Here is a 27,852-nt window from a genome sequence, read left to right on the forward strand (position 1 = left end):
ATGGGCGTGCGGGGGCGCGCGCGGCGCTGTCCCGCGGCCCGGGATGAAGGAGGACAAGGAAAACGCCAGGCCCAAGGAACGGCGCGGGCCCGCCGCCGGCCCGGCGGCCCTGCTGGGGACGGGGAGCGGCACCGGGAGCGGGACCGCCACCGGTACGGACGGTAGGGCCGGCGGTGCCGAGCCTGACCGCCTGGAGCGGCCCAAGGACAAGAAGGAGACGCTCAGCAAGGTGGGGCCTGCGCGCTGCTCGGCGCCGGGGGTAGCGGGCCTCTGAGGGGTGACCGCTGAGGGGAGAGCGGGGGCCGCCGCGGGGTGGGGAGGGAGGGAAGGGATCCCGGTGGGAAGGGGGGGCCGGCCCTAACGGCCGTCGTCGTCGTCGTCGTGCCGCAGGTGGTGATCCGCCGGCTGCCGCCCAGCCTGACGAAGGAGCAGCTGGAGGAGCACCTCCAGCCCCTGCCCGAGCACGACTACTTCGAGTTCTTCGCCAATGACTCCAGGTACGGCCGCCGGACCCTCACCCCCAGGCACCGCCCCGGCTGGCTCCTGAGAGCCGCCGGTGTGGCCCGCCGGGCCCTCAGAGCTGCCGCCAATGCTGAAGTCATCCTTGGTCTCTGGGTCTTGTCTTTCTGCAGCTTGTACCCTCACATGTTCTCGAGAGCCTACATCAACTTTAAAAACCAGGAAGACATAGTCCTCTTCAGGGATCGCTTTGACGGCTATGTTTTTGTCGATCACAAAGGCAAGTGAAGGGCGCTCGGCTCTGCGTTTGCATCTTTCCCGGTGTGCGTGCAGCGGGCTGGTTGAATTTGAGAGGGATGGGTGTCAGCAGCTTAGCGTGCCCCTTCAGGTTTGTTTGGGTTTAGTGCCTTAAATGAATGACACGCAGCATTTCGCAGAACAAAGAAAACGTCTTGCGCTTTGTGGAAACTAATCTAAACTGGTTTTGTATATTACGTGTAAAACCCAGTTAAGCATACGTCAAGGTAGTAGCAGTATCAATATAAAACCAGTTGCCACGTTACTGAGGTTAGTACTTGCATTGTCATACCCAAGTATAAAGTCTGAAAAGCAAAAGTGGGTAGGTGGTGTCGCTGTCCAAACTAAACGAAGCTGAGGTCAACGATGCTGCCCTCTGCTACTGCCCTCACCTGTTCTGTATGCTTCTAACAGCAGGACTTATTTTTTGGTCAGTTTTTAATTCAGTTTATTACTTGTTCCAATGTACAACTGAGTGAGTCATCTTGATTTGATAAAAGGAGCAGCTTGTTCCTTGCAGTCTAAGATGTGAAAGTGACTGCTCTCTGAAGACATTAATCTGTAGGAAACAAATATTTTGTTTAATTCATTGGTTAAACATCCAAGTATTTAGTTGTCACTTATCTTTTTTCTAAATACATGTTAGGTATTTGGTACATCTCAGGTTTTTAGATTTTGCATTTCAAAACTGCTTACATTGGATAACACTGGAAGTTGTTAGTCTCTCATTGATAGACCTGACATTTACATATTTAGCAAAAGCTTTAACAAGAATCTGCTTGTTGACTTCGGTAGGCTAAGGATTTCACCTTGAACTTTGTTTCAAGTACGTGTTTTACGCTTCATCCAGTCAGGTGTTTTATGTGACACACAGCTCTGTCCACAAGAATCTTCCTTATTTAGGAGGGTTGCACGATGAGGCTCTAAAACACCTAGATCTTTTAAGTAAGCTGGTTTGCAGTGTAACAGCACGCTGTATTTGCCATACCCAACAGCAATATTGGATTTATGCAGCCATAAATGTAGCATTCTTGTCAGAAGATGAAACTTTAAAGCTTGCTTGTAATGTGTTGCATTCTGTTGTATTTTGCCAAAAATTGAGACTTGCCTCGGTTGCATTAGCTTAAAATATTCCCTTCTACTTGCACAGTGAATGCACAGTCTGTAGGATGAGGATATTACATGGTGCAGTGTAGCTGAGGTGGCTGAACTGACAAGTAAGGGCAGTCTTAAAGCTAACGTTTCCTTCTTGTTGTGAGTCTGTGAATTTGCTGTTTTGTTAACATAGTGAGAGTGTTTAGTTCATGAATTCTGCTGTCTCTAAAATTTTTTTTAATTAAATGGCTTTCAAAATACAAGAGGTTTTTTTAATGCTGTCTCTTCTAGTATTGCATATTTCTTCTGAGGCTTATCCTCCTGCTTTAGACATGGTCAATATACGCTATTTTATATCTGTTTCATCTCTGTTTTAATGTATCTTTCCCTCTCCTCTTAACAGGTCAGGAATATGCTGCCATAGTTGAGTTTGCACCTTTCCAAAAAGCTGCAAAAAAGAAGAGTAAGAAAAAGGATGCCAAAACTGGAACTATCGAAGATGGTATAGCAGCTAGCTAGTTTGTTTTGCATGTGTAGGCTTGAAAGTCCTAGCAATAATTTGAATATAATATTTTTGCTGTGACACTGTAGCTTATCAGTAGAATGTTTGCTTAATTATATGGGAAGCTTGTTAGCACTGCTTTGTCAGCTGCAAATCTACTAAATATGATTGTCCTGAACAAACATAATGCAGCAGCTTATTTGAGAGCTGCCACCTTATGAAAAGGTGACATATAAACAACACAACTTATGCAAATCTAACCCAGAATTCCAGCAGTGCGCAATGCAGATTCTTTTCATGCTACAGTGTATTTTTTTTTTTTTTCTTCCCCTTTCCCCTCCCCTGTAGATCCAGAGTACAAGAAGTTTTTGGAAAGTTACAGTGCAGATGATGAAAAATTAACCTCCACTCCTGAAACTTTGCTGGAGGAAATAGAGGCAAGAAACAAAGAGCTAATAGGTATGGAAATCTATGTACTATAGTTACCTTTTCCTAGAGCACAAAGAAATGTATGTGGTGTAATTTGAAGCTGTGATTTCTCAGCCTTGAGGAGACTGAGTTCTTTTGTGTGCTTGCTTGGTGTTTGTTAAGCCTTTAGGCTAATATTGTTCAGTGTATTTTATTTTGCTCCCATGCTCTAAATTCTTCTCTAGGTTTAAGTTTCATGTGATAACCTTCCTTCCTGTTTTAAGCTGCTCATCAGATGTTTGTTAGCCAGACTAGGCTGTGGAGTGGCTGCCTTTCAGCGAGATGCAGTGATGTTTAATGTTAAATGCTGTGACCAGTGACGTTCCGCGCAGGCACGAGTTGAGAGATAGTGTGGTTGGGTAAAATACCACAAAAATGACCAGAATGCTCCTTTTAAGTGTGTTACAGGTATCTCTTTCAAAGCAAGAGAATCTGGGAAAAGCCTAATGCAGACCGAATATCCCTTTACAGACAGGTGTACTGGATTATCGTATTAGTGTCCTAAAGAAGTTTATAGAATCCTAATAGTTGCCACTGTTCAGGGATAGGATTGGAATACTTGTTCCACTGCTGTATTGCTGTATGTGAGAGGAGATAGGCTGGATCATTCATAAGGCTCCTTCATTTCATAGAGGGTCTTGTAGGTATTGCAGTATTGGATAAGGCAAATTGTTTACATTTGTTTTATATATTCTCTAGCTAAAAAGACTACTCCTTTATTGAACTTCTTGAAAAATAAACAGGTAAGACTTATCTCCAGAATCTTCTTGTTGCTTGCGTGTACAATTTGCTCATTTAAAGCATGGGTGTGTATTTTGCTACGCATATACTGATATGTTTCTGCCCTCCTGAAGAAGCAGCTTCTGACCCAACTTGTTAACATCTGGTTCACATATTTTAAACTACTAGAATGCTGGCCTTTGTAGGAATGTTGGTGCTTTGTGTGCATTCTGGTCACAGCTAAATGTCTCTTGTGGCACTGCCAAACCAGATTCCATTTTAATGCTTTCATTTTTAATGCAGTTATGGCTGAGGTCCTTGTAGATGATCTTTCTCCTAGCACACAATCTCCTTTTAACTTTTAGTGATGGAGAAAATCACAGATGGGGCAAATTTAATTAAAATTAGAGCGATAAAGGCTGAGGCTAGCGTTGTGTTTGGTTTTCTTAAGACAGTACAAATCAAGGCTTATGAGCGAGATTTCAAAAAAAGAAATGCTGCTGTAACATGTTCAGGTTCACAATAGAACAATAGAGACAACAGGACTTTTATAATAGGGGTGGTTTTGTGGTGAGTTATTTGGTGATGAAATACTTCATCACTTTGTGGCAGGGTATCGTGTGAGGCTTAAGGGGATGTTTTCTAGTGTAGAAATACACTATTTCTCTTTGCTTTTACACACACAGAGACTGAGAGAAGAAAAAAGAGAGGAGAGGAGGAGGAGAGAATTGGAAAGAAAAAGACAAAGAGAAGAAGAAAGAAGAAAATGGAAAGAGGAGGAGAGAAGGAAGAGAAAAGAAGCAGAAAAACTGAAGAAGGTAGACAGATGCCCAGAAAAAGAAAGAGACAGATCAAAAGAAGAACCAAAGATTAAGGTCTAGAACAGTTCTTTATTATAAACTGTTACGCTCCCTTTCCCCTATTATTTGTATATCAGTCTCTCAAAATGTGCTTTGAGTATTGTGTGAAGAATCACATGAGTTTGGTGTTAGTAAATTACCACTCTTTTGTAATATTCAATATTAGGCATTGTAAAGGTTTACATGCTGTAATGCTTCATAGTAATATTTAAAGCTTTTGTCATGTGACTGTTGTACATGTTGTGCTAAACAGAATTGTGAATTCACTATGGAATGGAGACTATTTTTAAGCTTTCTAAAATGGCCTGTTTTAGGAGAAAAATCCTAGTCAGCCGTATGGCTTATGCTTACTCATACACTCCAGCTTTTAGAAATACTACGATTTGCAGTAATATTACTTTAATGCTTGTTTCTTACTGGACTACAGTTCCTTTGATGCAATTTCGGTGTTGTGCCAGACAATATGTATTAGAGTGAGCTTTTTAGTTGAGACTTCTGTTTTCTTTGTAGCTACTTAAGAAGCCTGAAAAAGATGAAAAAGACTTGGAGAGAAAAGAAAAATCCAAGAAACTGGAAAAAGAGACTCTGAGGGAGGAAAAAAATGCGAGTAGTGCATCTGCCAAACGATCTGATGGGGAGACAAAAGAAGAGAAGGCAAAAAAGTATTCTAGTACTTGCTATAAATATATATATGTATATATAACTTGTTTCCTGATCGTACCAAGGCTTAGGCTGCTCTGCCATGACCGTGCTTTGAAATTTCTTTCAAATTATTTTTCTGATACAAGGCACGGGATGTGTCCTCTGTGGCAACACGCATCCCTGTGAGTACAGAAAGCTGTGTGAATTACCTGGCAAGTCTTCACTAGTGGACAAATTTTAATAGTTTTGCAACTCGCTGTAGGAATTCTGCAAAAGAAGCCCAGGTGTAGGTGACTGCAACAGGTTGTGAGCACTGTCGTTGCAATGAGAGAATTACAACCATGGCAAGAGGAGAGGTGTACTCCAGTTGACTAGTCCCTTTAAGTCTTGTAAAAGGTCAAAGCGGAAAGCATAATTCTCAACGTCTCTGTGATCTGTTCAAGATTCAGTTCTGCCATGTGAGAAATGAGATGAGACAGAGAAATTCGGGTGTTTTCCAAAGCCAGAGGAGACTCAGCCAGCTATGCAAGTAGAAGGCTAGGAAGTGCTAGCAGTCAGTGTCATCTCTGGTTATCATGCATGACTCAGGTTATTACAGCTTCCCAAAAGCTCCCTAGAACCTACCAATGTGTCGTCTTCGTATTGCACATTTACACCAGTATTACATTGATCTCCCAGCTCTGTTTGATGAATCGTTTGAGCTTAATTTTCAGTTTTGTTTTCATACAGATCAGAAGATGAGTGTGTAAAGGACTACAGGGACCGAGATAGAGATTTTGAAAGAGACAGAGAATATGAGAGAGCACAGAGGGAGAAACTGAGACGCCAAGAAGAGGAGCGTCGGAGGCAGAAAGAGCGCTTTGATAAAGAGAAGGTTTTTAGAAGAAAAGAGGAAGAGGTGAAAAAGGAGAGAGACTTACTCAGAGAAAAGGGAAAGAAAAGTGATCTTACAGACTTTACCAGCAGCACGGACAAATCTGAGAAAGTAACCAAAGACGATAAAAAAGAGGATACAATTAAGAGGGATCGTATCAGAAACAAGGTGCTGGATTTCTTTAAATTAATATGTTGATTCATAGGGACCCGTTTGTGGGTTTTAGGCTAAAAGCACTTCAAGGAAAGAACCATGTGATTTCTCTGTTGAAACTTCTTCCTGTTCTGGTAACAAACTCTGCCATTGTTAGAAAGTTTGCCCGTTTGTCCACTAAACTTTGCTAAACTGTTTGTGATATTTCGTGTCACTGTATAGGAGTTAAGCCAAGATAACATGGGCCAAATTGTAAAGACACTGATCCCTTTTCATTTGCTGACTTATGCCATAGGCTGTATCTTTAAGGTGTTGGTAGAGCATCAGTAATCTACCTGTATCTCTGCTGATGCTATACATGCCTGAAAATACATCTCAAAATGGGAGTGTGATCGAACAGGTTCCTGCAAAACAGGGACAAGACTGCTACATGCAGAATATGACAACATCTCCTGTAGACTCAAGAAATGATGTCTTGAGTTTAGTTTTATATACTCTGCAAATATCCCTTTGCAGTGTCAGTATGCAAGTTTTCCATGTCACCTAAGGCATTATTGGGTACAAATGAAACTCAAGGTTTTGAAGAAGCTTTGAAGTTGGCCTCTATTCTGAGAGAGGGTCAGCTGTACTCGTCTCGAGAGGAAACTCTTTACAAATAACTTCAACTATGTGCAGTGTTCTTTGAGGCTTGAACAGGGATGGAGCCTTACAACAGAGACAACCTTGATTTGAGACAGTTGAATTTACATTGCCACTGTGGTGGAATAATTTAACTTAGAACACCTTGAAAAGTTTGAATTTGAGCCATTTCTAATATCACTGATGCCATAATAACCATGATAGCATGGGGCTATGAAAGAGTCTAAATAGTTTTGATTTATTTCAGGATCGTCCAGCAATGCAGCTGTACCAGCCAGGAGCCCGAAGCCGAAGCAGATTGTGTCAGTATGAAGAGAGTGCTGCGAAGCCCACAGATCAGGGAGCGGATAAGAAACAAGAGAGTGAGACCAGTAATATGAAGGAAGAGGAGTGACTAGCATGCAAGCCTTATGTGTTCTGACTGTCTGTGCAGCCAAAGAGCATGTACTACGCAATCCAGAAGTGCCTTCGAAGTGAAGAAGGAACAAAGGAAGAAAAGGGGGCATTGTGCTGTTGGATGTTTCTGGTTAAAGAACCTCAGCTGTAGATTCGGAATTTGAAATGTGTTCTCATTGTCTTTTCAGTTATTTGAATTTATTTTCCCAGCATCTAACTACAACAGAGAAGAGAATCTTTGCAAAGTAGAAAGACTTTATGGCCTTAAGTATGATAATGAGTCATGTGGTCAGGAGGAGATGACACCTGGATCTCAAGCCAGAGCTTTACAGCTTTACAGTGTGTTTGACGCACTTAAGCAGAGCGAGCTTGAAGTTGCCCGGAGCCAACACAGGTGTTGCTGTGTTGTGTGGTGCTCCGACCTGAGGCAGCGATAGCTAAATTATCTCAGTCTAGCACTGAGACAGGTACGCAGGCTGGGCTTGTTGAGGTACGAGTGAACAGGAGCCCTCTGGCATGTAAAGAGGAGAACATCTGGCATTGCAGTAATAATGTTAGGGAGGGAGAGACCTTCCTCCTTAGCGGTTCTCTGGATAAAGTAACTAAGTTGGAGTGTATGAATAAGCTGGCTTAATATTGGAATACTTCTTGACAAATTCTCGTGTAAAGTCTACCTATGTTGAAACGCTTACTCTTAATCAAATGTAGCTGGTTTGAGCATCCTGTTCTTTTCCAGCATCCTCCTTTCTCGAGCGTCCGAAACGTTTCCTAACTCCTGCCCTCTCCGTACTGCTTCATCTTCCATCATAACTTGAAGTATTGTTTTACAGCCCAGAAAGAGACTTCACCAGTAGCAGCTCCTCCTCAGCTAGCGAATTTTAGCCATAGCGATTTTGTACTAAAACCAATAAACTCGCAGAAACTCGTGCCGCCGCCGTCCCTCACTCAGCTCCGTCTGCGCCGGGCCGGGCCCGCCGGGCCGCTAGGGGGCGCTGTGGCGGCGGAGCCCGCGCCGCCGCCGCCTCTCTGGCCGCCTTCCCCCGCCCCTTCCGTCTCTTCCACCGCCGCCATCGCTGAGACGCCGGGCAGCTCCGCGCCATGGTGAGACCATCGGCCGCCATCCGTCGCCGCGCCGCGTTTTCCCGAGCCCTCTCGCCGCCGCCGGCTGGCTTGGGCTTCCCGGCAGGCGGGGCGGAGCGGCCGCGGCGGAGCGGGAGGGTCCCGGGTGTAACCTTCCCCTTCCCGTCCCCGCCTCGCCGAGGCCTGGCGGCCCACCGGCCGCCTCACCGCGCGGGGTGCCGGTGCTTTTGCTCTGTGGGGCTTCCCGCCCGCGCTGGCGTGGCTGAGCGCCCGCAGTGGGGCCCGCCCGGGCCCGGCGGAGCTGCCTTCCGCCGGCTGCGAGGCGGGGGCTGCCGTGCGGGAGTAACGGCTGCTTTCTCTTCTAGTCGTCTCACAAGACGTTCAAGATCAAACGCTTCCTCGCGAAGAAGCAGAAGCAGAACCGGCCTATCCCGCAGTGGATTCGCATGAAAACGGGCAATAAGATCAGGTAATAAGATCAGCGGTTGTCTTGTGAGGAGCCGCAGCCTACAGCCGCACTAGTGTCAATCAGGCTGCCTGTGCCGTGGGGACTGAAGGCAGAAGCTGATTGTCTAAAGGCGTTCGTGCAAGCAAAAGCGCGATTTTGTGGCCGTGAATACTGTACAAGCATGCTAGTGCAGATACGTAACTCCACCCGATGCTGTCGGCCCGTTGTGTTTTCTTGAGACGGTGTGGGGCTTCCATGCCATTTCCTTCTGCTGCAGTTCAGTTCGTTCCAGTGCTCTGCAAGCATCCACAGGTGTTGGGTCCTGGCACGTGTAAAGTGAAAGCGTGAACCGTATGTGTGGATAATTTATTCCAGGATTTGTACCCTGGTAGCCTCTGTGCTTCTGCTGTTCCCCTTCCCACCACCTTTCCCCTCTCTCATAGCTGTCCCTCTGGGTTCCTGCATTTTCAAGGAACAATACCTTACTGAGCGTGGGTGTTCCAAGGTACAGAAGATTGTGCGTAAGGGAGCTAAGGCCTTGTTGGGTGTCTGGGAGATAAAATTGATAGTATGAGGCCCTTGGCACACAGCTGCAGAATTAATTTGCAATAGTTCCTTTTTGTTTGCCTATAGTGTTTATTTTCAAGCATTGTATTTAGGAAATTGCAATGAGAGAGTACTGCAGAATACTAGGTAAATGTGGGGCATGCAGAAGGTGGTGCATATCTGAACCCTCTGGGTTAAAAGCTTCAGCCAGTATAGTTCGGTCACTCACGCTGTGCAGCTATCTTTTTATCTCATATACTCCCTTGTGTAGACTTCTTAAGGGAACAGGATTTTTTCTCCCAGATTGTTTTTTGTCCTAAGTAGTGAGGAGAGTGACAGTAGCAGTGGCTGGCTCAGGCATTGAAACGGCACGGAACTGCCAGGTTCTGTTCCTGTTACTTCTCCTAACTTGTTTATTTCTAGGAAAAATCAGTGTTGTGTGCCCCAGACTGTATCCTTGTCTTCCAGATACCAACTCAGAATGGGGTTCTGTTTTAGCTAAATTGCAGTACTTTGGAATACTTTGTCATGGGGCAAGGGCAAAATCATGAGTTTTTGTCTTGTGACACTTCATTACCTCCACGGTCATCAGTTTTATCCAAACTGTGTACTAAAGCAGGCTGCAATTACAGTGCTTCATTCCGTGGGAGTACTGCCATTTTCCTGCTGAAAGTAACTCTGTTAAACACTGTCTCCAGTTTCACCTACACGGTGGTGAAACTGTTTGTTCTTAACATGTACAAATATGTACTCATAAATGAATATAGTTTCCTGGAAGAGGGCCTTTTCCATATGCTGCTGTGCTTTCCTATTTTGAACAAAAATGATACTTTTTGTGTTAGACTATGAGCTGCATTCAAGGGATAGTTTTCATTATCATTGGACAGTCAGTATAAGATCACAGGTCTTGTCTCCAAAAAAAGAAGTAGGATATTCACACGCCACTGCTGATGTATCTCTGTGGGCATCTTTATCTCTTTGAGGTTTAGTTTCTGTTGCAGTAAGGTGCTAGTTGGTTAGTGAATGAAGAAAGTGAACAGAGGTGGAAATTTAAAAAAATAAGTATACAGCTGATTATTGTTGCCACTATAGCACATAAGAAAGATTTCTGTCCTTTACTGTTGAGCTAATTCAAGGGGTTTTCAGTCTGCCTGGATCCTCAAACGTGTGTGTGCATGCACTTTGCTAATTTACACTGCTTCTGTCTTAGGTACAACTCCAAAAGGAGACACTGGAGAAGGACCAAACTGGGCTTGTAAGAGAGGCTGTCTCCTGGGAACTCTAATAAAACACGTGTCTCTCTGCGTCAGATTGATACACCCGTATGCTGTTCGGCGACCCCCAAGCAATTCCTTCTGTAGTGTTGGACTTCAATCCCCAGTTTCTGTTTTTTTTATGAGCTAGTCTGGGTTATTGATGTTAACTGGGAAAATCTTGAAGTAATTTGCATCTGAAACATGAAGACTGTGTTCTATTAGTGTTCTTTCTTTCAGGCATCATCATGAGTATTGACAGTGTACAGGCTTACTAATAAATATGGACCTGAATGACTTGGTTGAAATTATTTCTCATACATATATGGTGGGATAGTAACTAACATTACTGTGCATATAATGTCACTTAGCGTGAGAAACCTTGTCAGCTCTTTTCAGATGGAGTAGGCTGTGTCTTCCTTTTCACTTACTGTAAACGTACCAGTTTGTAAACATTTGAGAGCCGGACGTACCAATTTTTTAAAGAAAATGGGTAGAAATCAGAACTGATTTTAGAGGAGTTAATTTGAAGAAAATCTGTTATTAGACAAACTGAGATAGTTTGGTGGGGTTTTTTTAAAGTATTTTAGAGGCAGGTTTGAAAAAGGCAGACTTTACTTCATGATCCATAGACCACTGTGGCTACAGTAACTCTGTTTGGAGTGTCAGCCTCTTATTACTTAACCCCAGGGAAGACTCTGGATTAGATTTCTGGTAGATTTATTAAATGTTACTAAGAAAAGTAAACAGTGTTGTCAGAATTTGCTAAAGATGTGTCTGTATAGCTGCTGGGTGCATTTTATGGGGCCAGAAAACAAAGCACACTGAAAACACTCATCTGGGTTAAGGTGGCTTCCCGTTCGAGGTGTGCTGTGGTAGGTGAGGGGGATCTGAACTAACAAAACCTTTTGCTAAACCAAGTCACTCTCTGGTTACCTCCCTCTCTTGCATTACGCTTAAACGTTGGATACATGTATGTTCTGTATGGGTGGCTTCTGCCACAGCTGCAGATTCTCAACTCTGCCATTAATCTCCCACGTGGCCCTTTTGAACATCCAGGGTAGACCCCATAGTAAAGTGTAGCTAGGCCTGTTGGTGAGTCGGAAAACATTTTTACATGCCCGGAAGTACTATAAAAATACTTGCCCAGGGAGCGAGAACGCAGAGCTGAGAACAATCAGTGATCTTGAATACCAAGGTGACCCGTTCTGCGCCTGAGCAGCGTACTGCCAAGGCTGCCCCTGAACACCCCCCCCCGTGTTAGCTGCGGGTGGCTCCTTGTGAGCCTCACACCTGCGGTCGGCCGAGGATGGCGGCTTCTTACCCCGCGTGGGTCTGGCCCCTGCGCCTGCAGCACTGGGAGCTGCTCTCAGGCAGGACATGGGGCAGGGCAGCCCTTGGAGCCTGGGGTTAAGATGCTGGCTGGGGATTGGATGCAGTGGAAGAATCAAATGAAAGAAAGTTTCACAAAGGAGGAGGAGGAAAGGGAAGAGTATAGCAAGGGCAGTGGATAGATTTGTCTCCTATAAAATGGAATACTCCCATAGGCTGTAGTACATAATGTCTGCATGTTCCCTAGAACGTGTAATAGCCTCCTGAGTTTTGTTTGGAGCTCTGCGTTGGCTTGATCAAGTTGGTCTTGATGCCAGCCATAGGTGGAGCTTAATTTAAAACGTTCTCAGCAGAAGGGTGGTAACTCAAGATGTTGCTCAAAGGAAGAGTTAGCAGCTATTTTAAAAAGGGGAGAGAGGAAAGAAAGGATTAAACTGCTCAGAGTAGTGAGCACTCCAGCTCCCTGATGCCAGCATTCTCTGCTGGGGTCTGTGAAACATCACATATTCACCGCAGGGAAGTGGAGGAGGAGGTGGCTGTGGCTCAGCACGGAGTCCTGCGTGGCTGCTGCTCTTTTCCCTTCTGCAGTGCAGACCTGGGATAGATGCTGTGGTCAGCTGGATGTGGCTGCAGCAAAGCCCATCCTGACGCTCAGAGCTGCGAAGGTGCTGTTTTCTGGGTTCAGCCTGCTGTGGTGGCTCAGTTCCTGGGTGGCAGCTTCCTGAGGAAGCTTCAGGCTACCACACCTGTGTTGCTGCTTTTCATGTTGAAGGTACGTAGATTTATCTCCTTCGCATTACAATTCATAGCAAATAATGCTGGGCAGCAGCATGTACCAAGCCATGTATAAATGCATAACAAATACACACCTTGCTCAGAGTTCATGCCAGTCTCTCCCTCTTAAGGTGTGCTGGAGGTTTCTGTGAGCACAGGAGAGCACGGCTGGGATTTTTACCAACTTCAGGACACTTCAGAAGTATCTTCTAGCTTCTTTTCCTGTCTGCTAAGAGTCTAGTTTCTGCTTCATTATCAGGGGGAAGCAGTAAGTCACTGCAACAGGAAAGCAGCAAACAGTATTGCCAGAGATGTTTCAACAGAGGCCCATGTGCTGCAAACACTTTTGCCCCAATGTTTTTTAAATCTCTTCTGTGCTCTTCTCTTTGAAGCAAGTGTTTGGGAAATAACAGCACTGCTGAGGATCAAAGATCAGCCTTGGAGCCCTGCGAACCACCCCCTGTCTCCTCGTCACCACTGCTGGCAGGCAAAGCTGCTCGCAGACTTTCTCTTTAATTGTGTCTATGAGGACCTGGCTGAGGAGGCAAAAAGTAATTTTATGGACTTCAGAATGGAAGGAGACAGTTTTCTCCATGGCATTTCTGGGAAAGCTTTCCTGAGCAATAGATTGAACTATTTATTACTATTTACTAGAAAGTCTCCCTATTACTATCATTACTATGCTATTTTTATTAGATGGAAGCAGCTTCTACCAAGGAGCTGCTTTGGAAAATAACCCCTTCTGTTATTTTTCCCCATTTGACTGAATCTGCTTTTCAAATTGGACATTAAGGGATAGCACGAAGCAAATTTGGTACAAATTAAAATTGGGTTAAAATCAATCTGCAGAACCTTAAGCAACAGAAATACCTCTGGGTTCAAATTATTTCTGTTGTTTCTGTGGCAGCTCCCTTTGCCCTCTCCTTCCCTGTGAGAGTTGCGAGGGCTATCAGGGATCTCTGCAGAACTGGGCTAACATGCGATAACAGACATCACCAGAAGCGTTAAAGAAAAAAATCTAAATAATTTGCATATTCTAGTCCATTAATTTGGGTGGATGTGCTTTTGTTTTCCAAGTGAGAAGCAAAGTTAGAGCTGATTGTACACTTGAGGAATATTTTTTAAACCTGTCTGTATTTCCCAACGGACTGCCCCTCAGTAGCTATGAAAATAAACTGCGCGAGACAGGGGTGGGTGACTGGAAGTGGCATGGTGTTTGGGGCAAACAGTGTACAGCAGCAGAAAGGGTACTGCGATTTGAAGGGTACTGCGATTTGAAGAAGATCCTTTTTTTTGCTCTGTGGAGAGGAACCCTTGCAGGGCAGTTAAGGCAGGGGATGGCGTTGATGAGTGTGTTGTAACACCACCCAGAGAAGCAGGGCTGTGGTCTTGCTCCTTCTGAAGTGCCTGCCTAATTTGCCTCAGAGCAGAGTACAGCTCCAAATCCAAAACCAAAAGATGGGGGAAAAAGCTGCCTTTAGGGGGTTTTGGTTAGCCGTCAAGGGGAGGCAAGCACTAAAAATCCTTTAGTCGTATTTAAGGGTAGCATTTGCCAGTTAAACTTTACTCTCGAATGGAACATTGAAGTCCAAGTTTCCTGGTAGCATGTGACTAAGCTGCAGGTACAAATGGCAAGGAAACAGCTCCTTCCAGGGAATTCTCACTAATTCCACTGTTTACTCTGTTTATTACTCAGAGGAGGATGAAAGAGCAGTCCCGTGCCCTCTCCCTGGCAGTGTGCTGCCGCAAAAGGGTGACAGAGGACTAACAGGTCAAAAAATATTTCATCACACATGCACCCACCTATCTTCCCAAGAGCACTTTGGTCACCAGAACTAAAGATTGCAGGTGTTTTGACATCAGAACTTTTCATGGAGTTTGTGCTGGTGTGACCAGACTTGTTAGAAGCCAGCCTGCTGTCCTGTGGCATTGATGTGGCCAGAGAAGTTCTGGAAGGAGCTATGTTGCCATAGTCTTTAATCTATTAAAGCATTACAAAACCGGTGTAGATCAGGCATTACATCCATTCCCAGTGTGTTTTGTATGTCTCTGCTGCTGACCTCAGTGATTAAAAAGATGTCCAGACACATCTATGTGTCCACCCAGTCACCTGGACTGGACACTGTCCAGTCACTGGATCACTGTCCGCTCATCTGGAGGCTGTTCTTCCATGTTGTTGTGGTTTAACCCCAGTCACCAACTAAGCACCACGCAGCCGCTCACTCACTTCCCCCACATCCAGTGGGATGGGGGAAAGAATCAGAAAAAAAAAGTGAAACTTGTGGGTTGAGATAAGAACAGTTTAATAGCACAGAAAGGAAGAAAATAATAATGATAACAACAGTAATAAAATGACAATAATAATAATAAAAGGATTGCAATATATAAAACAAGTGATGCAAAGTGCAATCGCTCACCACTCACCAAACGATGCCCAGTTAGTTCCTGAGCAGCGATCCACCTCCAGGCCAACTCCCCCCAGTTTATATACTGGACATGACATCACATGGTATGGAATACCCCTTTGGCCAGTTGGGGTCAGCTGTCCTGGCTGTGTCCCCTCCCAACTTCTTGTGCCCCTCCAGCCTTCTTGCTGGCTGGGCATGAGAAGCTGAAAAATCCTCGACTTCTTGTAAACACTACTTAGCAACAACTGAAAACATCAGTGTGTTATCAACATTCTTCTCATACCGAACTCAAAAACATAGCACTACACCAGCTACTAGCAAGACAATTAACTCTCTCAGCTGAAACAAGGACACATGTATCGTCCACTGCAGACTGGGTTATCCCAGTGTCCAAGCAGCATTTCAGAGCACAGTCTGAATATAAACAGGGTTTGCTCAGGGTCTGTGAAACCCACAGGCTCAAGTTCTCCACAGCGAGTTACCCACGTATCATTTTGCATCAAGGTGCAAATTCACCTGTGCGGCCAGGCAAGAGATGATTTTGAGTCCCTCAGTCACCTCTGGAGACCCCCAGAAAGGCAGCTGGAAAGATTTAACCACGACTCCCATCTGAGGTGTCTCCATGAGGGCTGCTGCTCTGCGATGGGGAACAGAAACTCCCCAGTTGCTGTCTGAGAGTCACTTCTCAAATGGGACTGCTATTTAAGGGGGTAGAAATGGTCTCATGGTGATGAAAAAGAGGAAGGGGCAGTTGTTTTTCTGGAGATATTTTGAAGCAGCCCTGGCCTTCAAGAATGTGAAAAGCAAGCTGAAATCAGCTGGGCAGAGTTCCATTTGGTGAACAAAACACAAACAGGCGAGCAGAGGCTTTGCCCTTTTAATGCAGTTACCAGTACATACACGTGGGGTTATGCTGCTACAGGGATGTTTATCAAGAGTTTAATTTTTGAGCATAACCTCAGTAGCAACAAAGATAATCTCACAGCCTTCATACCTTTTCCATGGTTTTGAGCAATGAATCATCTTTCCAGAGTTGCTCCTGGACTCCAGTCCCTGCAGGAGCCACCGCAAGCCACCCCACTGGGCATCCCTCCTGCCTCCTCCACTCCGGCCCCCATCCCCAGTGGGGCTGAGCGTCTCAGGCTCCCCTGGACGGGGGTCCCCAGGGAAGGGCTGCCAGGGGGACTTGTCTTGCACTTTGAAAGACTTCTCTGGGTCCGGCCTCCTCTGGCAAACGGGCACTCCAGCTCTTACTTTACTGAGAAACAGCTTTGTCTGTCATAAACAAACAGCAACCCAGAGGAGGCGCATGTGGCAGAGATCTGGGGATCTCACAGGGAGCTGGAAAGCGATTGCAGCTCAGTGGCACGGTCTGCTTGTCTGTACCCGCTCTCCCTGCCGGCAGAGAAGCGTACATAAAAAAGTGTTTGGGAGGGGGGTTGTTTCTGAAGCCATACTTTCTTCTCCATTGTCAGCCCAGTGCCAGGCCTCTGGCATCTCAGAGTATGGTTGTGAAATATTTAATTATATTCTGCCAGTGTCTCCATCCAGGCACCCAAGGCACCATGACCAGTCCAACCTCACAGCATTGCTGGGAGCCAGGGCAGTGCTGACAGCCTCATTTTACAGGTGGGAGAACCAAGTCACCGAGTTGCTGCGTGACCTACCTTCAGTCACACGCAAAGTCTGCCGGCAGCCCGGGACAGGCAGCCCAAACGTCCATCCCCGGCCCCCAACACGGGATACCACCTCCCGTAGTGGGTCAGCAAGCCCCCACGGGCACACAGGGTGTCGGAGAAGCAGCTCCCTGCAGCAGGGCTGGCCCGTGAGCCCCCACCGCGGGGCTCTGCTGGGCTGCAAGCAAGGAGTCCCCATCAGCAGGGGCAGGGGGCAAAACCCCCTCCGGGGACAGGTGTTTTTTTGGAAGGGCTGTCCCCAGGCAGTGCTCCCGATGGCTGTGGTTGCTCCACACACACTCGCGCTGGCACAGCCCCAAAAGACCACGCGAGACCTGGGGTTTGGAGGCGAATGGACCAGGGGAGCTTCAGCGCTCTTGGAAGAAAGCAGATGCCTGTCTGACAAAGGCCCGGAGTGTTGACAAGCACCAGGAGCGCTGGGCTTTCCCCTTGGCCCCGGAGTCCACACTGTCCCACCCTGCCCTGGCCTCTCCGGATGACTTACAGTTATTGTTGGTGTTGTGAGAGCCCAGCTGGACCAAGTCCTCCTCCAAGGCCCCCGCCAGCTCCTTCAGCTCCCTGGAGGTGTCTGCCCTCAGATACTGCCAAGCCTTGCGCCCGCTGTGGTCCCTGCGGCTGGTGTCCGCCCCGTAAGCTCCCACCAGCACTTTGATGAGCAGCTCGTGTCCCTGCAGGGCAGCCAAGTGCAAGGGGGTGAGCCCGCCGCTGGCGGTGGGGATGTTCACGTTGACGGGATAGCCGTTCTTCTGGGCGTGGGACATGACCTGGATGAAGCTCTCATGATGGCCATGCTTGGCAAGCCAGTGGAGAGCGGTGAAGCCCGTCACGAAGTCTTTCCTGGTCAGCAGGCTGGGATCCAGGTCCATCAGCCTGACGATGTTGTCCGCATCGCCCTGGGCCACCGTCAGCAGCCACTCGTGCTCCAGGGGATCCAGAGCAAGGGACAGCACCTCGGGGCTCTGCTCAGGCTTCTGCTCTTGGTGTGGCCCTGCAAGGACACTGCTGCTGTTGGACGTCTTCTGAGCGGTGGCGAACCGCATGGTGCTGCCGGGGCTGTTGCTCTGCAGGAGGATTTCCTTCAGCTCCTTCCTCCGGGTACTGCTGGGGCTGACAGAGAGCCTGCCTGCAGTCCTACCCCAGCTCCCCGGGCCTTGGCTGCCCCAGCCGGCGCTCCTGTTGGTGTCCATCTTCTGCAGCGGATGGAAACGCTCTCTGGTCCCCGTGGCGGCCGGCCAGAGATGGGAGCTGCGGGCTAGGCTTCCCGCTTGGGGCTGGCCGGCTTCCAGGAAGGTGAACGTCCGGACGATGCCAGCTACCCTCTGCCCGGCCGGGCCTCGCTCCCGCTCCCGCCGGGCCATGGCCGGTGCTTTCTGCGGGGCTGGCCGGCAGCCGGCTCCCCGGCAAGGCACAGCTCGCGGCTCGTGCTCCCCAGCTCTCACCCCACGCTTCCTGCCTCGGCGTTAGGCAAAGGAGGAACCAACCCTGCACGGCAGGAGGGTACGTCGGGCATGGCGGCGGATCCGCGGCGCTGCCACACTACCGGGGCGGTGCAGGCGACCTTTGGTCATCCTACGTCTGCGGCTGCCGCCGGCGCCGGGCACGGACGCAGCCGTGGGCCGTCTGCTCCCCTGCGGTATCCCAGAGGGAGAGCGGGTGTGCGTGCGGCACCGATGCGGTGGGCAGAGGCGGGGGGGGGGGGGTCCTGGGTAGCCCGATGCTGGGGCTATAGAAGAAATTGGATTAACTGGGTTTTTCTCTGTGAATAGTGGCTTAGCATTAGCAGCTGAAGTAGCTGAAGCCTTAGGCCGTGAGAGCTGACCAAGCGTCAACTTTTGATAAAACTGATGCTGCTAACAAAGAACTCAGTGGATACGAGCGGAATGAAGAAGATGAGGACCAAGGAGACGATTCCAGGAGAATGAGGTAACTTCAGAAGAAGGCCAGCCCAGCGACAGTGAAAACCAGTAAGAAATCAAGAGACCACCGACCAGAATTAAGTGATTGCACTTAGGGATCAGGTGATGGGTGGTACAGGTATAATTGGGAGGTGTGAATTGGGGTGGGGGTCCCTCTCCAGAGGCAGCCAGCTCAAGCTGTAACCAAAGAACTAATACAAGACTAATTGGAAGCCTTCACTTGGACTTGGCATTCTCAGCAGGATCCTGGGTTCAGACCCTGTTACGGTGGCTGGTGTGTGTATATCTGTAACACTGGTCCTGGGGACACCCCAAAGCGCCGGGTGCCTTGCTGAGGCACCTGCCTTACAGCTCCCCCCAAAAATTGCCCCCCACCGTTGCAATGCTTCTCCTTGGTGCTGTGCTCGGGAAGGCTGAGGGTACTGCCCCACAGGGCCGCTTTCCCAGTCACCAGTGGGCCTCCATGCTGTAAGGGACACCCAGCCCAGGGTGGTGTTTTGGGTCCCTTGCCACCTGATGTTTCAGCCCAGCAGCATTTTGGCCTTCCTCTCTTGCTGTATTTCACTTCCCAGCAAGGCCCCGTGCCGCGCACTGTTGGCAGCTGCAGCCACCAGCAGTTTGTACCCTAATTTTGCTAGGAATCAGGACAAACTCCTCTGCCCCAAAAGCTCCCAGTCCTGTTTCTCCAAAGGCCTTTCTTATCCGTGACTCCTCAGATACCCGTAGCATGGCTGAACTGCCACCAGGTGTTTTTGCGACTGATTTGACAGCTAAGAGCCGTGCCAGCCCCTTCAACCCTTTTTTTTTTGCCTTCCCTAAGCTTTAGCCCTGCTCTAACCTGCCCCAGGTTGGTCGTCAGCCCTGGAGGGAGCTTTGCCTTTCTCCAACCACTTGGACCAGTTTTTCTGGGATGTGTGGGGAGCCGGTGTCATCCCACAAAGCCCAAATGACTGGTGGTGAAAACATAATTGTCCCCTTGCTCCCTTTCTGGCGCTGCCTGGTTTTGTCACTGGCTGTTGGTGGCTTCTGCGGGCTCACGGAGGCAGCAAACTTGACCCACACAGCCGTGGGATCCTGGGGAATGGTTTAAAACACTTGTTGAGTGGCAACTGGGGAAAACAAGGAGGGAAACGAGGGCAGCGACGGTGCAAAGCAAAGCACCCCTTTAGGGCCACGCTGGTTGTGCCTGCATTAGGGACTGGTCGCACTGGTGAGCTCTGATCAGGCTAAAACTGGGGTGCCAAACCTGTGGGCTTTACTAGGGGGTCCCAGGGGCTGGGAAAGTTACTTGCTTTGGGTAAGGACTGAGGTTCCTCTCTCTCAGCCTTTGTTTGATGCTTGTGCTGGCATCAAATGAAGGGAAACCCAAGTGGCACCAGCTACACCCTGAAAGCAGCAGATGGGCTTATCCAGCCCCTGCCCGCCGGGCCGGGGAGTAGAGGCTGCATCCAAGGCCGAGAGGGGCCGGGGAAGGGGCTGTACCACCACTGGATGAGAAATTGGCACAGCCACCATCAATCGGCGTCCGAAGCGAGCGCGAACCGTCCCGACGGACCTCAGGCAAAGTGCGCAAAAGCGCACAGACATTTTATTTTCAATAGCAAGTGACCTACTGAGGCTGGGAGACCTCAGACCCAAACCGTAAACCCCAGCCCAGGCTCAGCACTGCACGGCCGTGCCCTTAGCCTTGGCCGGGTGCGCCGCCCCGGGTTACCGGAGGGGGCAGGGTGTCCCCCCCCCCCGGGGCCTGCCCTGAGGAGCCAGTGCGGGGGGAACCCATCACCCGGCCGGGGGAGGCCGGACTGTAGGCAGCGGCCCGCCGGACAGCCCGCGGAGCACTGGTCAGCGGCTCCGGGGGCTGCGGAGGCCGGGGCTCTGGCTCCCACCCGCCCCGGCCCCACTCGCCCCCTCAGGCCGCCGGGCCCCGCGCCCCGCCACATACTGTGGCGGCGGCCCCGCCCGCAGTCCGGGCTGCACCATCGCGGGCGGCCGCGGGGGGGGGAAGACCGGCAGCCCCGCGCCTCCCGGAGAGGAGCGGCGGGACCGGCGGGACCGAGCCGGGCGGGGGAGTGGGGGGGGGGGGGAGAGGCGGGGCGAAGGGGCGGTGGCGGGCGCGGCGGGTTCGCTCCCCCCGCCCCCCCCCCCGCGCGGTGATGCGGTGGGCGCGCCCGGAGCCGCCCGCCGGGCCGGGGCGGGCGCTGTGGCGGGCTCGCAGCGATGGCGGCGGCCGAGGTGGCGCGGCAGGTGGGAGCGGGCGCCGGGCGGCGGCGGCCTCCTGCGGGCCGGGCATGGCCGGGACGGCCGGTGGGAGAGCCTGGCATGGCCGGGGCGGCGGGTCGGGGCGGGTCGAGCCGGGCCGGGTTGGGTTAGGGGGCGCTGGGTGGGGCGCGGGCTGCGGGGGTACCGGCGTGGGGCCTCCCGCGGGCTCCGGGGTTCGGCCCCGGGCGGCGGCGGCGGCCTCTGAGGGGGGGGGTCGGGGTTTGGGGGCCGCTCTGAGGGGAGCCGGGGTTACCTGGGGGAAAGGAGGTTTGGGGTCCGTCCCCCCCCTTGCTGGCTGCGGGGCAGCAGCCCGGCCCGGCGACCTTGGGCTGCCCGCACCGGGGTGGGCCCGGGGGTCCTGCCCCGCCGGTTCCTCCGACCCTGGGCCCCGCTGCGGTCGCAGAGGGACCCGCAGCGCAGCCCGGGGCTGGCCGGACCGCCGTGCTGGTGAGGCCTCATCCTGCACCCTTACCCTGGGCTGGGGACCCCTTGCCAGGCCAGGGTGTGGTGGAGGGCAAAGCGCTCCTCGGCATCCCCATCTCTCCAGGGATGCTGTTCTCCTCCCAGAGAAACCGTCATCCCGTGCTCGTTAGGGCGTGATGCGGAGAAGGTCGTCAGTCCGGCACCGTGTGCCGCGGAGGAACCGTGGGAGCCCTCGCCGAACATCGGCACCGCGTCCCTGCTACGCTTTGTCCCCGAGGGTCCCCCCACGGTGTCGTCCCCCGGTGCACCGTGGGCACACTTGCCGCCGCCGGTGCTCGCCTGCCTTCCTAGCGCAACGCAAAGCTCTCTGCCTGCCTGCGGAGAATTATCCAGAAGAGGAGCAGAGGGAGTTGAGCCACCTCTGCGTTTGTTAGAGAAATGCTAAGGAGGCATCTGTAGCGCGTTTGCATGCGGAAGCGTTTTGTCTGCGATTTGATGGGCTTCCAACTTTTGTGTCCGTGCGTTAGTACAGAAATAATACTCGAGATGAATGCTTGCCGTTTTGTCTTCAAAGCAGTAGGTTTTAGCATGGACCAAATCTTGTTGAACGGGTAGATGTAGCCATTCCTTGCCAGTTTGTGATGTTATTTCCTCCTGGACATACCCATTGCCTTGTATGTGACTGCCAGGGTATGTAAAGTGACTCACTTGCTCCCCTGTCTTTTAAGGAAATTGAGCGTTAGGCTTTGCTAAGATAATGCACAGGAGTTTCAGACATCTGCTAGTGGCCTGGAATGAATTGTGATACAGCACAGCCTCTCTTTGGAGGCAAAAGGGAAAGCTAGCTCTGAGACGGATGTGAACTTAGTGTGCTGCAAATTGAAAATGTCTTTCTCCAGACAGACGACTTGTCAGCCCAGGTCTTCGGCATCCGGTCGCGGCTGGGGTTGGTGGAACAGTCAGCCGTAACATCCTGGTGATGCAGAGGGCTGCCGCGTTTGTGTTGACGGGGTTAAACAAGTGCAAGAGCTGGGCTTGGGTATGTAGAGGAGTTGGGGTCACCACCCTGCCTCTGTCCCAGCAAACCCTTGATCTAAACCAGCATTTATTGTGGAGATGGTTGGGTGCAGGATTTAAATGCTGAGACCCACAGGGGATGTGTCCACTCTGCTCCCCGTGGGTGGTAGACAGGTGCAGAGGACCAGCTTGCCGGGCACTGTCTAACTCTCAATCTCTGTAGTACAGGTCAGAAAAATCATTAAGACTGCTGATATAGATACGTATTTTTTTAATTGCTGGAGGAGACTTCTGGGAACGTATCCAAACAGCATGGCATTTCTGCAGCCCGTTGGCAGGGGCATAAAGAAATGTAATCTTAAGAGCTGTCAGAATTTGAGATTTCGGAAGCACTTGAGTGTTTGTGAATGTTGAATGGCTGAATGATGCAATGCGCCTGAAGAGGGTGGTCAGTGGTCAGGAGCTTTGGTGAGATGTTTCTTGCTTTCCGTGGTGGCTGATTCAGAATTCTTTCTCTTCCACTTTCCTGTTATTTTTCTTTTATATGTGTCCTGACAATTTGTTATCAGCCAAGCAAGGAAAAGAAATACAAGGTCTTTATCTACACTTTACATTCCTGCTTTGCATTTATCTCATGAAGGATGTTTGTACTGTCTGCTGGATAATTCTCTCATTGCATAAGAGAATTGCACACTTGTACAAGTGAGAAGTAATTGGTAGAAGTGTTGTTCTAATTTGCTGTTTAATCAGAGCCAAATGCAGTCTGGGGAAGTGGATGCCATAACACCGAGGTCATGAGAAGGGATCTGATGTTGTTCTGGCTTAAAGATGATGTGAAAAACTGTGGTGTGGAAACCTGAATTGAGGTTCTGCCTTGCTTTGTGATTTGTCATTTGACTTCTTGTGCGAGAGTTGTCTCGGGTATAGGGGTTAACCCCCCAGGTCTCAGCTTTATGGGGTGGCAGAGGGGCAGGAGAGTGGGTGCTGTGAGCATCGGCAGTGGTCGTGGAACCCTGTGAGCATTGCTTAATTTGTTTTTGTTGAGGGATGGTGCTGTTGTGTTTGTTGCAGCCGATTGGAAATCCTCTGAAGAAAGTCTCCACGGCCTCGGCATCTGAAGTGATTCTCATCTGGGGAGAGGTGGGAAATTGCATCGGAAGTACTAAATGTCAGCTGTCAGCGTCCTAAACAGAAACACTCTTTTCAATTAGATGCAGAAGAAGTATTGTACTGCAGTCTTTGGGAGCGTTTTCTTGTTGCACGGGCCTCGTTTGGACATGGGGTCCCTTGGGTTCAGAGCTGTAGCTTTCTTTATTTGCTGTGCTCTGCCCGAATATTGCCAAGTGGAGACTTTTCCTTTGCCCTGGTGTCCTTTTTCATTTTTCCTTTAGTCCAGGCCACCAGAAATTGTCCTGAATATGGAGTGTTGACATTTGCAATGAACAACACCGTTGTGTGTCTCGGGGAGGATGCTCTGCTTTATCTCCACAAAGCAGTAATAGCCTCTTGGCGCTCCGAGGACGTTGGGAGGTGACAGCACTGTACCTACTTGTGTAAGGCAGATCAAGGCAGAGACGCACATTCAGCAAGATTTTCCTCTAATTGTTTTTTCATCCTGAGGACTCTGGAGTGATTCAAACACCTGGAGTCTAAATCTTTCTCATTTTGTGTAAACTGATATTTAATGTGCAGTGCTTTCAGGCTTGGGGTAATTTATTATAACATCTTTGTATTTTCCATACATTTCTGATAGTTCTCAGTAAGAATCAGAGTAGGGAGGGGTGGTTTCTGTGGCAAGGAAAAGCCCTAACAAAAGGTGTGTAAATCCTCCAAAGACAGGGAAAAAATAAAATAACCTCTCCAAGTGGCTACTCTTTACTTTCACTCCACAATAGCCCCGCCTGGTAATGCAGCAAGAGAGCGTGTTGCTCTTTTTGTTCTTTTAATCTTGTTTGTGGCAAACACGCTTTGCTTCCTCCCGAGCAACAACAGCCCATTCTATCCTAAGGGGTCACTCTGTGTATGTGGGGGAAAAAAAAGGCATCTGGTGTCTTGGTGTGGTGCCAGTATTCACACTGGCTTCCCAGAGATCCCATCTTTGTCTTCGTTCCAAGAAGATGCTAACTTAAAATAGAGAGTATGGAAGGACTCTCAGCCATCCAGTGCTCACTGATGCTGGTGGAAAAAGCCTTCACACAGACAATAGTTAAACCTTGCTTACCTTGTTGGTACCTCTTTATACGTTTTAAATTTGCCCTGAAGGATTGTTTTTGAAGATAAATCATGGAAGATAGCTCTTGAACAGTTTTTCAGCAAAAAGCTTATAAGCTTAGCATATTTTCATTCAGTTTTGAACAAGGTAATACAAATCTACATTTAATGTACAGGCAGGATGACTAATTGCTGTGTTCATATGTTGTTTATGATGGTGCTGTTTATGTATAGCAGTATTTGGGATACAGAGACACCACTTGGTGCGTGAAGTCTAGTGACTTGCACTGTTTTTTGGTGGATCAGATAGAAAATGTTCCTTTTCTCTCTGCAGGTCTGGTAATTGCTGACAACTTTCTGATGTGTGTCAAAACCAGTCTGACCTTAAAACATTATTTCTTATTTTTTTTTCACCACATCTGATTCCTTGATGCCTTGGCCAAGCAGGCTTTGGATTTTCAGCCAGGGTAGCACAGTATACCTCATGGCTGCCTACTTAACATGATGGCTCAGCTGCTGTGACTGGAAATCAGATTTTGCAGTACTTGTTTCCTGGCCTGTAGCAGATGTGAAGTATGGTTTAACTGCATTATGAAACCACAGGTGACTAGAAAAAGAGGCTACAGGAAATGACTTGCAGGCTGAATTCTGTGCAACGGTAAATGCCTCCTCTCAGCCGAGAGCGGCTTAACTTCTACCATTTATTTTGTTCCATCTGGGTCACACTTATATTTAGGGATGAGGAGAAGGTTTGTTCTTAATGAGAGCCTACACTCCCTCCCACGTTTCCTGGGGAGGGTAGTGTTCAAACAGCCTTCCAACGGTGCAGTTTTAAGGCTGAGTATTAAAAATACAGTTGATATTTCTCCTTCCCCAGGAGGAGTCTGCTTGCGGTTCTCACGCGCGCCTTTGTGGACTCTGTCCACCCATCTGTTCTGCACTGGTGCCATGGTTGTCTTGCTGCAGATCATGAGATACCCCAGTGCTGGGTTTTTGTTTTGGTGAAAGCAGTTTAGGAGAGTTTAGGTGTGTTGTCACAAAATCTGCATGCCTGACGGTCTCCCTTTCTTCTGCTTTAGCTGTTTGTTTGTGAATTATTGAGCCTCGGAGCTGCATCCTCAGAAGGCAAAAACAGAATTTGCTGGGGAACTTGAGCGCCTTCCTGATGAACATGTTGTTTGGAGGCAAGGTGCTCAGGAATTAATAAAACGCCATATTTGGTGAACATCTTGGCAGGAAGAGTCAGATTAATACACAAAATATGGCTAAGGGGAAACATATTTACACATCACAGGGTGGTAAATATGGTTAATGGCTGAAGTGTATTTGGAGCCTCATATTTGGAAAAAAACCCACACCGGCAGAACAGTAACAAGGCAAGTAATCGTAGTCTGAGGCTACTGTAGTAAATGCAGTCCGTGGGGATTTTTTCCTAGCCTAAAATACCAGTGCCATTAACAGAAGAGGGAAAACCAGTATGCCGTCCCTATAAACAGGCTTTCAAGATATGTGAAAACACGATTCTGAAAGAGTAAGTTAAAAATTACACCCTATAAACTCTTGCCTTTTGGCTGTAGTATTTCTTGTGAACTGATGATGTCCCTGAAAGGCCAGAGGGGACTTTTCTGTATTTGACACTAAAATACATTGTTAAGAAAAGCCTTTGCTCCAGAGAGGGAAATACCTTTTTGAGGGGCTGCAGGAGGGAAACTTTCCAGTATGCACAAATATATGGGGTTAGCACCAACTCTCCATTTTGCATGATGCCATTTCTGAGGTTGAGCCTCTGCGTGTAGTTCGTTACTGTCTGCTGCGCAGGTTTGGAACCCAGAGTGCCTTGTCGTACAGGCCTTTGTGCAATGGCCAGGTGAAAATTTCTGACCCCCCCCTCCAGAAGCAAGCAGCCGTGCTGGGTGTGGAGCACAGCGTGAGCAGGAGTTGGAGGTCGGCCGTTCTGCTTCCCAGGACAGAAAGGGGACGCCTGGCCTGGGACACTGGGTTAGTGGTGTTGGGCACAGGAGGGAGCAGGGCGTGGGAGCAGCTTTTCCTGAAGTCGTTTGGGTGGCTGGGCACGAGAAGCCCATGCCCCCCAGCAGGCAGGTTTGGGTACCTCCACTCCCAAACCCCTGTGCAGGCTCCCTTCTGATGGGGCTGTGTGGTTATGAGCAGCTCAGTTCTGGACACTTTTTCTCAGCTTTTTTTTTCCTGTTTAGTTCCTAGCTTTGAAAGATATGCTCCGAAGCTCGGAGAGCAACACTCAGAGCTGGAGAAGACCTGCTACCTTGCGTGGTCTGGCCTCCTGCCTATGCAAGCATCTTCCTTGCAGCTTCCTTCAGTGATCCCTGATTTTCTGGTGCTAATGTGCGTTTTAAAGATTTGGACAGACTCCCGTTTGCAGTCTGAGATTTTCATCTTCGCAACAATATGGAAGATACTGCTGTGTTTGATAGCTTGAAGGCTATTCTCTGCTGTTTCTGTGCTACAGCACTTGAGCTTTGCAGAGGCAGTGTGTTTGGGTTGTTCAATTACTAGATGTAGGTACAGATTTCCTAACTGTTTCTAGCTAGTTTCTATAATTGCAGCTGTGAATGTGAGTTATGTGCGAGTTACAATTCACAGTAAGTGAATCGTAGTAGGCTCATAGGAGGAGGCATCATTAATACATTCCTTTGCACAGAGGATTCTTTTTGTGTTCAGTGTAAGGTGAGACTTGAGTGTCTACATAATTTCTGAAGAAACAAATGTTTTGCCACCTCTTTATTTCAGCAGCTGTGTTTGGGTACATGTTTTGCACAGTTTAATATTTTTCTGACAGGGCTACCATCTAATGTGCAGCATATGAAATGTTCTATTTGTGCTGTCTGGATTTGTTTTGGAGAAGAGGGAAGCACACTGACACGATTTACAGTATATGATTTACAGTATACGTGCAAATCTCTGCTTGGGCTGTGCGGTTGATTCTGCTTGGGAGGTCTTAAGGGTTTATACAGAAAAGTGTATTTTGCTTGAAAATGACACAACTATTTCATTGTATTTCAGGGTGAAGGCTGTCGTACTGTCCCGCTTTCTGGACACGTGGGATTTGACAGTTTGCCTGACCAGCTGGTTAATAAATCAGTTAATCATGGGTTTTGTTTCAACATCCTGTGTGTGGGTGAGTATTTCCATTTTGGGAAGTTCTCTTGCTGAAAAGGGTTTCTCTGCAGCTGGATGTAGCTTGTAGGTGACAGCGTTAACAAGGTAGCTTTGATTTAAATTTCCCCAACTGCTCTGTCTGTTTTCAGGAACAAGATTTACTGGTGCACTGGGAAATCCTTGCTGGGGTTATGCAGTATGGCTTTCTACCAAGCAGTGAACCATACAAATAAAATGCCTAAAATCCC

The 27,852-nt window shown here is 48.8% G+C and overlaps 4 protein-coding genes and 1 non-coding gene across 14 annotated transcripts in view; 4 read left to right on the forward strand and 1 right to left on the reverse strand.

Moving 5' to 3' along the window:
* Positions 1 to 6: 6 nt before the first annotated feature.
* UPF3B (UPF3B regulator of nonsense mediated mRNA decay) lies at positions 7 to 8,032 on the forward strand. Its single transcript, XM_075054538.1, has 10 exons — positions 7 to 229; positions 391 to 497; positions 633 to 739; positions 2,255 to 2,353; positions 2,702 to 2,812; positions 3,521 to 3,564; positions 4,228 to 4,416; positions 4,912 to 5,063; positions 5,773 to 6,085; positions 6,957 to 8,032. The coding sequence occupies exons 1-10, from the start codon at positions 44 to 46 to the stop codon at positions 7,101 to 7,103; spliced, it is 1,455 nt and encodes a 484-aa protein (XP_074910639.1). The 5' UTR covers positions 7 to 43; the 3' UTR covers positions 7,104 to 8,032.
* A 73-nt stretch (positions 8,033 to 8,105) lies between these two features.
* RPL39 (ribosomal protein L39) lies at positions 8,106 to 10,726 on the forward strand. Its single transcript, XM_075054539.1, has 3 exons — positions 8,106 to 8,206; positions 8,551 to 8,654; positions 10,390 to 10,726. Exons 1-3 carry the CDS (start codon positions 8,204 to 8,206, stop codon positions 10,436 to 10,438), a joined length of 156 nt encoding a protein of 51 aa, XP_074910640.1. The 5' UTR covers positions 8,106 to 8,203; the 3' UTR covers positions 10,439 to 10,726.
* Positions 9,792 to 9,924, forward strand: LOC142043422 (small nucleolar RNA SNORA69). The gene has a single exon (XR_012654043.1). It is a non-coding gene; the product is annotated as a small nucleolar RNA SNORA69 (small nucleolar RNA).
* Positions 10,727 to 15,553: 4,827 nt separating the features above from the next.
* Positions 15,554 to 18,304, reverse strand: SOWAHD (sosondowah ankyrin repeat domain family member D). 2 transcript variants are annotated; one of them, XM_075054492.1, is made up of 2 exons: positions 17,128 to 18,304; positions 15,554 to 16,341 (listed from the first exon to the last, which is right to left on the reverse strand). In XM_075054492.1, the coding sequence occupies exons 1-2, from the start codon at positions 17,999 to 18,001 to the stop codon at positions 16,202 to 16,204; spliced, it is 1,014 nt and encodes a 337-aa protein (XP_074910593.1). In that variant the 5' UTR covers positions 18,002 to 18,304; the 3' UTR covers positions 15,554 to 16,201. The 2 variants fall into 2 exon arrangements, with proteins under 2 accessions (XP_074910593.1, XP_074910594.1); XM_075054493.1 differs by having other exon boundaries at positions 16,215 to 18,304.
* A 2,409-nt stretch (positions 18,305 to 20,713) lies between these two features.
* Positions 20,714 to 27,852, forward strand: part of SEPTIN6 (septin 6) — a 31,964-nt gene continuing 24,825 nt past the window's right edge. For all 9 annotated transcript variants that reach the window (XR_012654033.1, XM_075054488.1, XM_075054485.1 and 6 more), the window contains exons 1-2: positions 20,714 to 20,803; positions 27,509 to 27,623. Coding sequence is in view for 8 of the 9 variants with exons in the window: in XM_075054488.1 (XP_074910589.1) it covers positions 20,777 to 20,803; positions 27,509 to 27,623 (142 nt within the window). In the remaining variant the exon portion in view is untranslated. The remainder of the gene's footprint in view (positions 20,804 to 27,508; positions 27,624 to 27,852) is intronic.

Source organism: Buteo buteo, chromosome 22 (assembly GCF_964188355.1).
Source record: "Buteo buteo chromosome 22, bButBut1.hap1.1, whole genome shotgun sequence".
NCBI classification, from domain to species: Eukaryota; Metazoa; Chordata; class Aves; order Accipitriformes; family Accipitridae; genus Buteo; species Buteo buteo.

Bases quoted from the DNA above. Each gene is read 5' to 3' on its own strand.
- RPL39 (XM_075054539.1), top strand. The intron at 8,655-10,389 runs GTAATAAGATCA...CTTCTGTCTTAG, and splicing joins AAAACGGGCAATAAGATCAG to GTACAACTCCAAAAGGAGAC.
- SOWAHD (XM_075054492.1), bottom strand. From the start codon at position 18,001: ATGGCCCGGCGGGAGCGGGAGCGAGGCCCGGCCGGGCAGAGGGTAGCT. The intron at 16,342-17,127 runs GTAAGTCATCCG...CTCTGCCGGCAG, and splicing joins TCACAACACCAACAATAACT to GGAGAGCGGGTACAGACAAG.
- UPF3B (XM_075054538.1), top strand. From the start codon at position 44: ATGAAGGAGGACAAGGAAAACGCCAGGCCCAAGGAACGGCGCGGGCCC. The intron at 498-632 runs GTACGGCCGCCG...GTCTTTCTGCAG, and splicing joins TTCTTCGCCAATGACTCCAG to CTTGTACCCTCACATGTTCT. The intron at 5,064-5,772 runs GTATTCTAGTAC...GTTTTCATACAG, and splicing joins AAAGAAGAGAAGGCAAAAAA to ATCAGAAGATGAGTGTGTAA.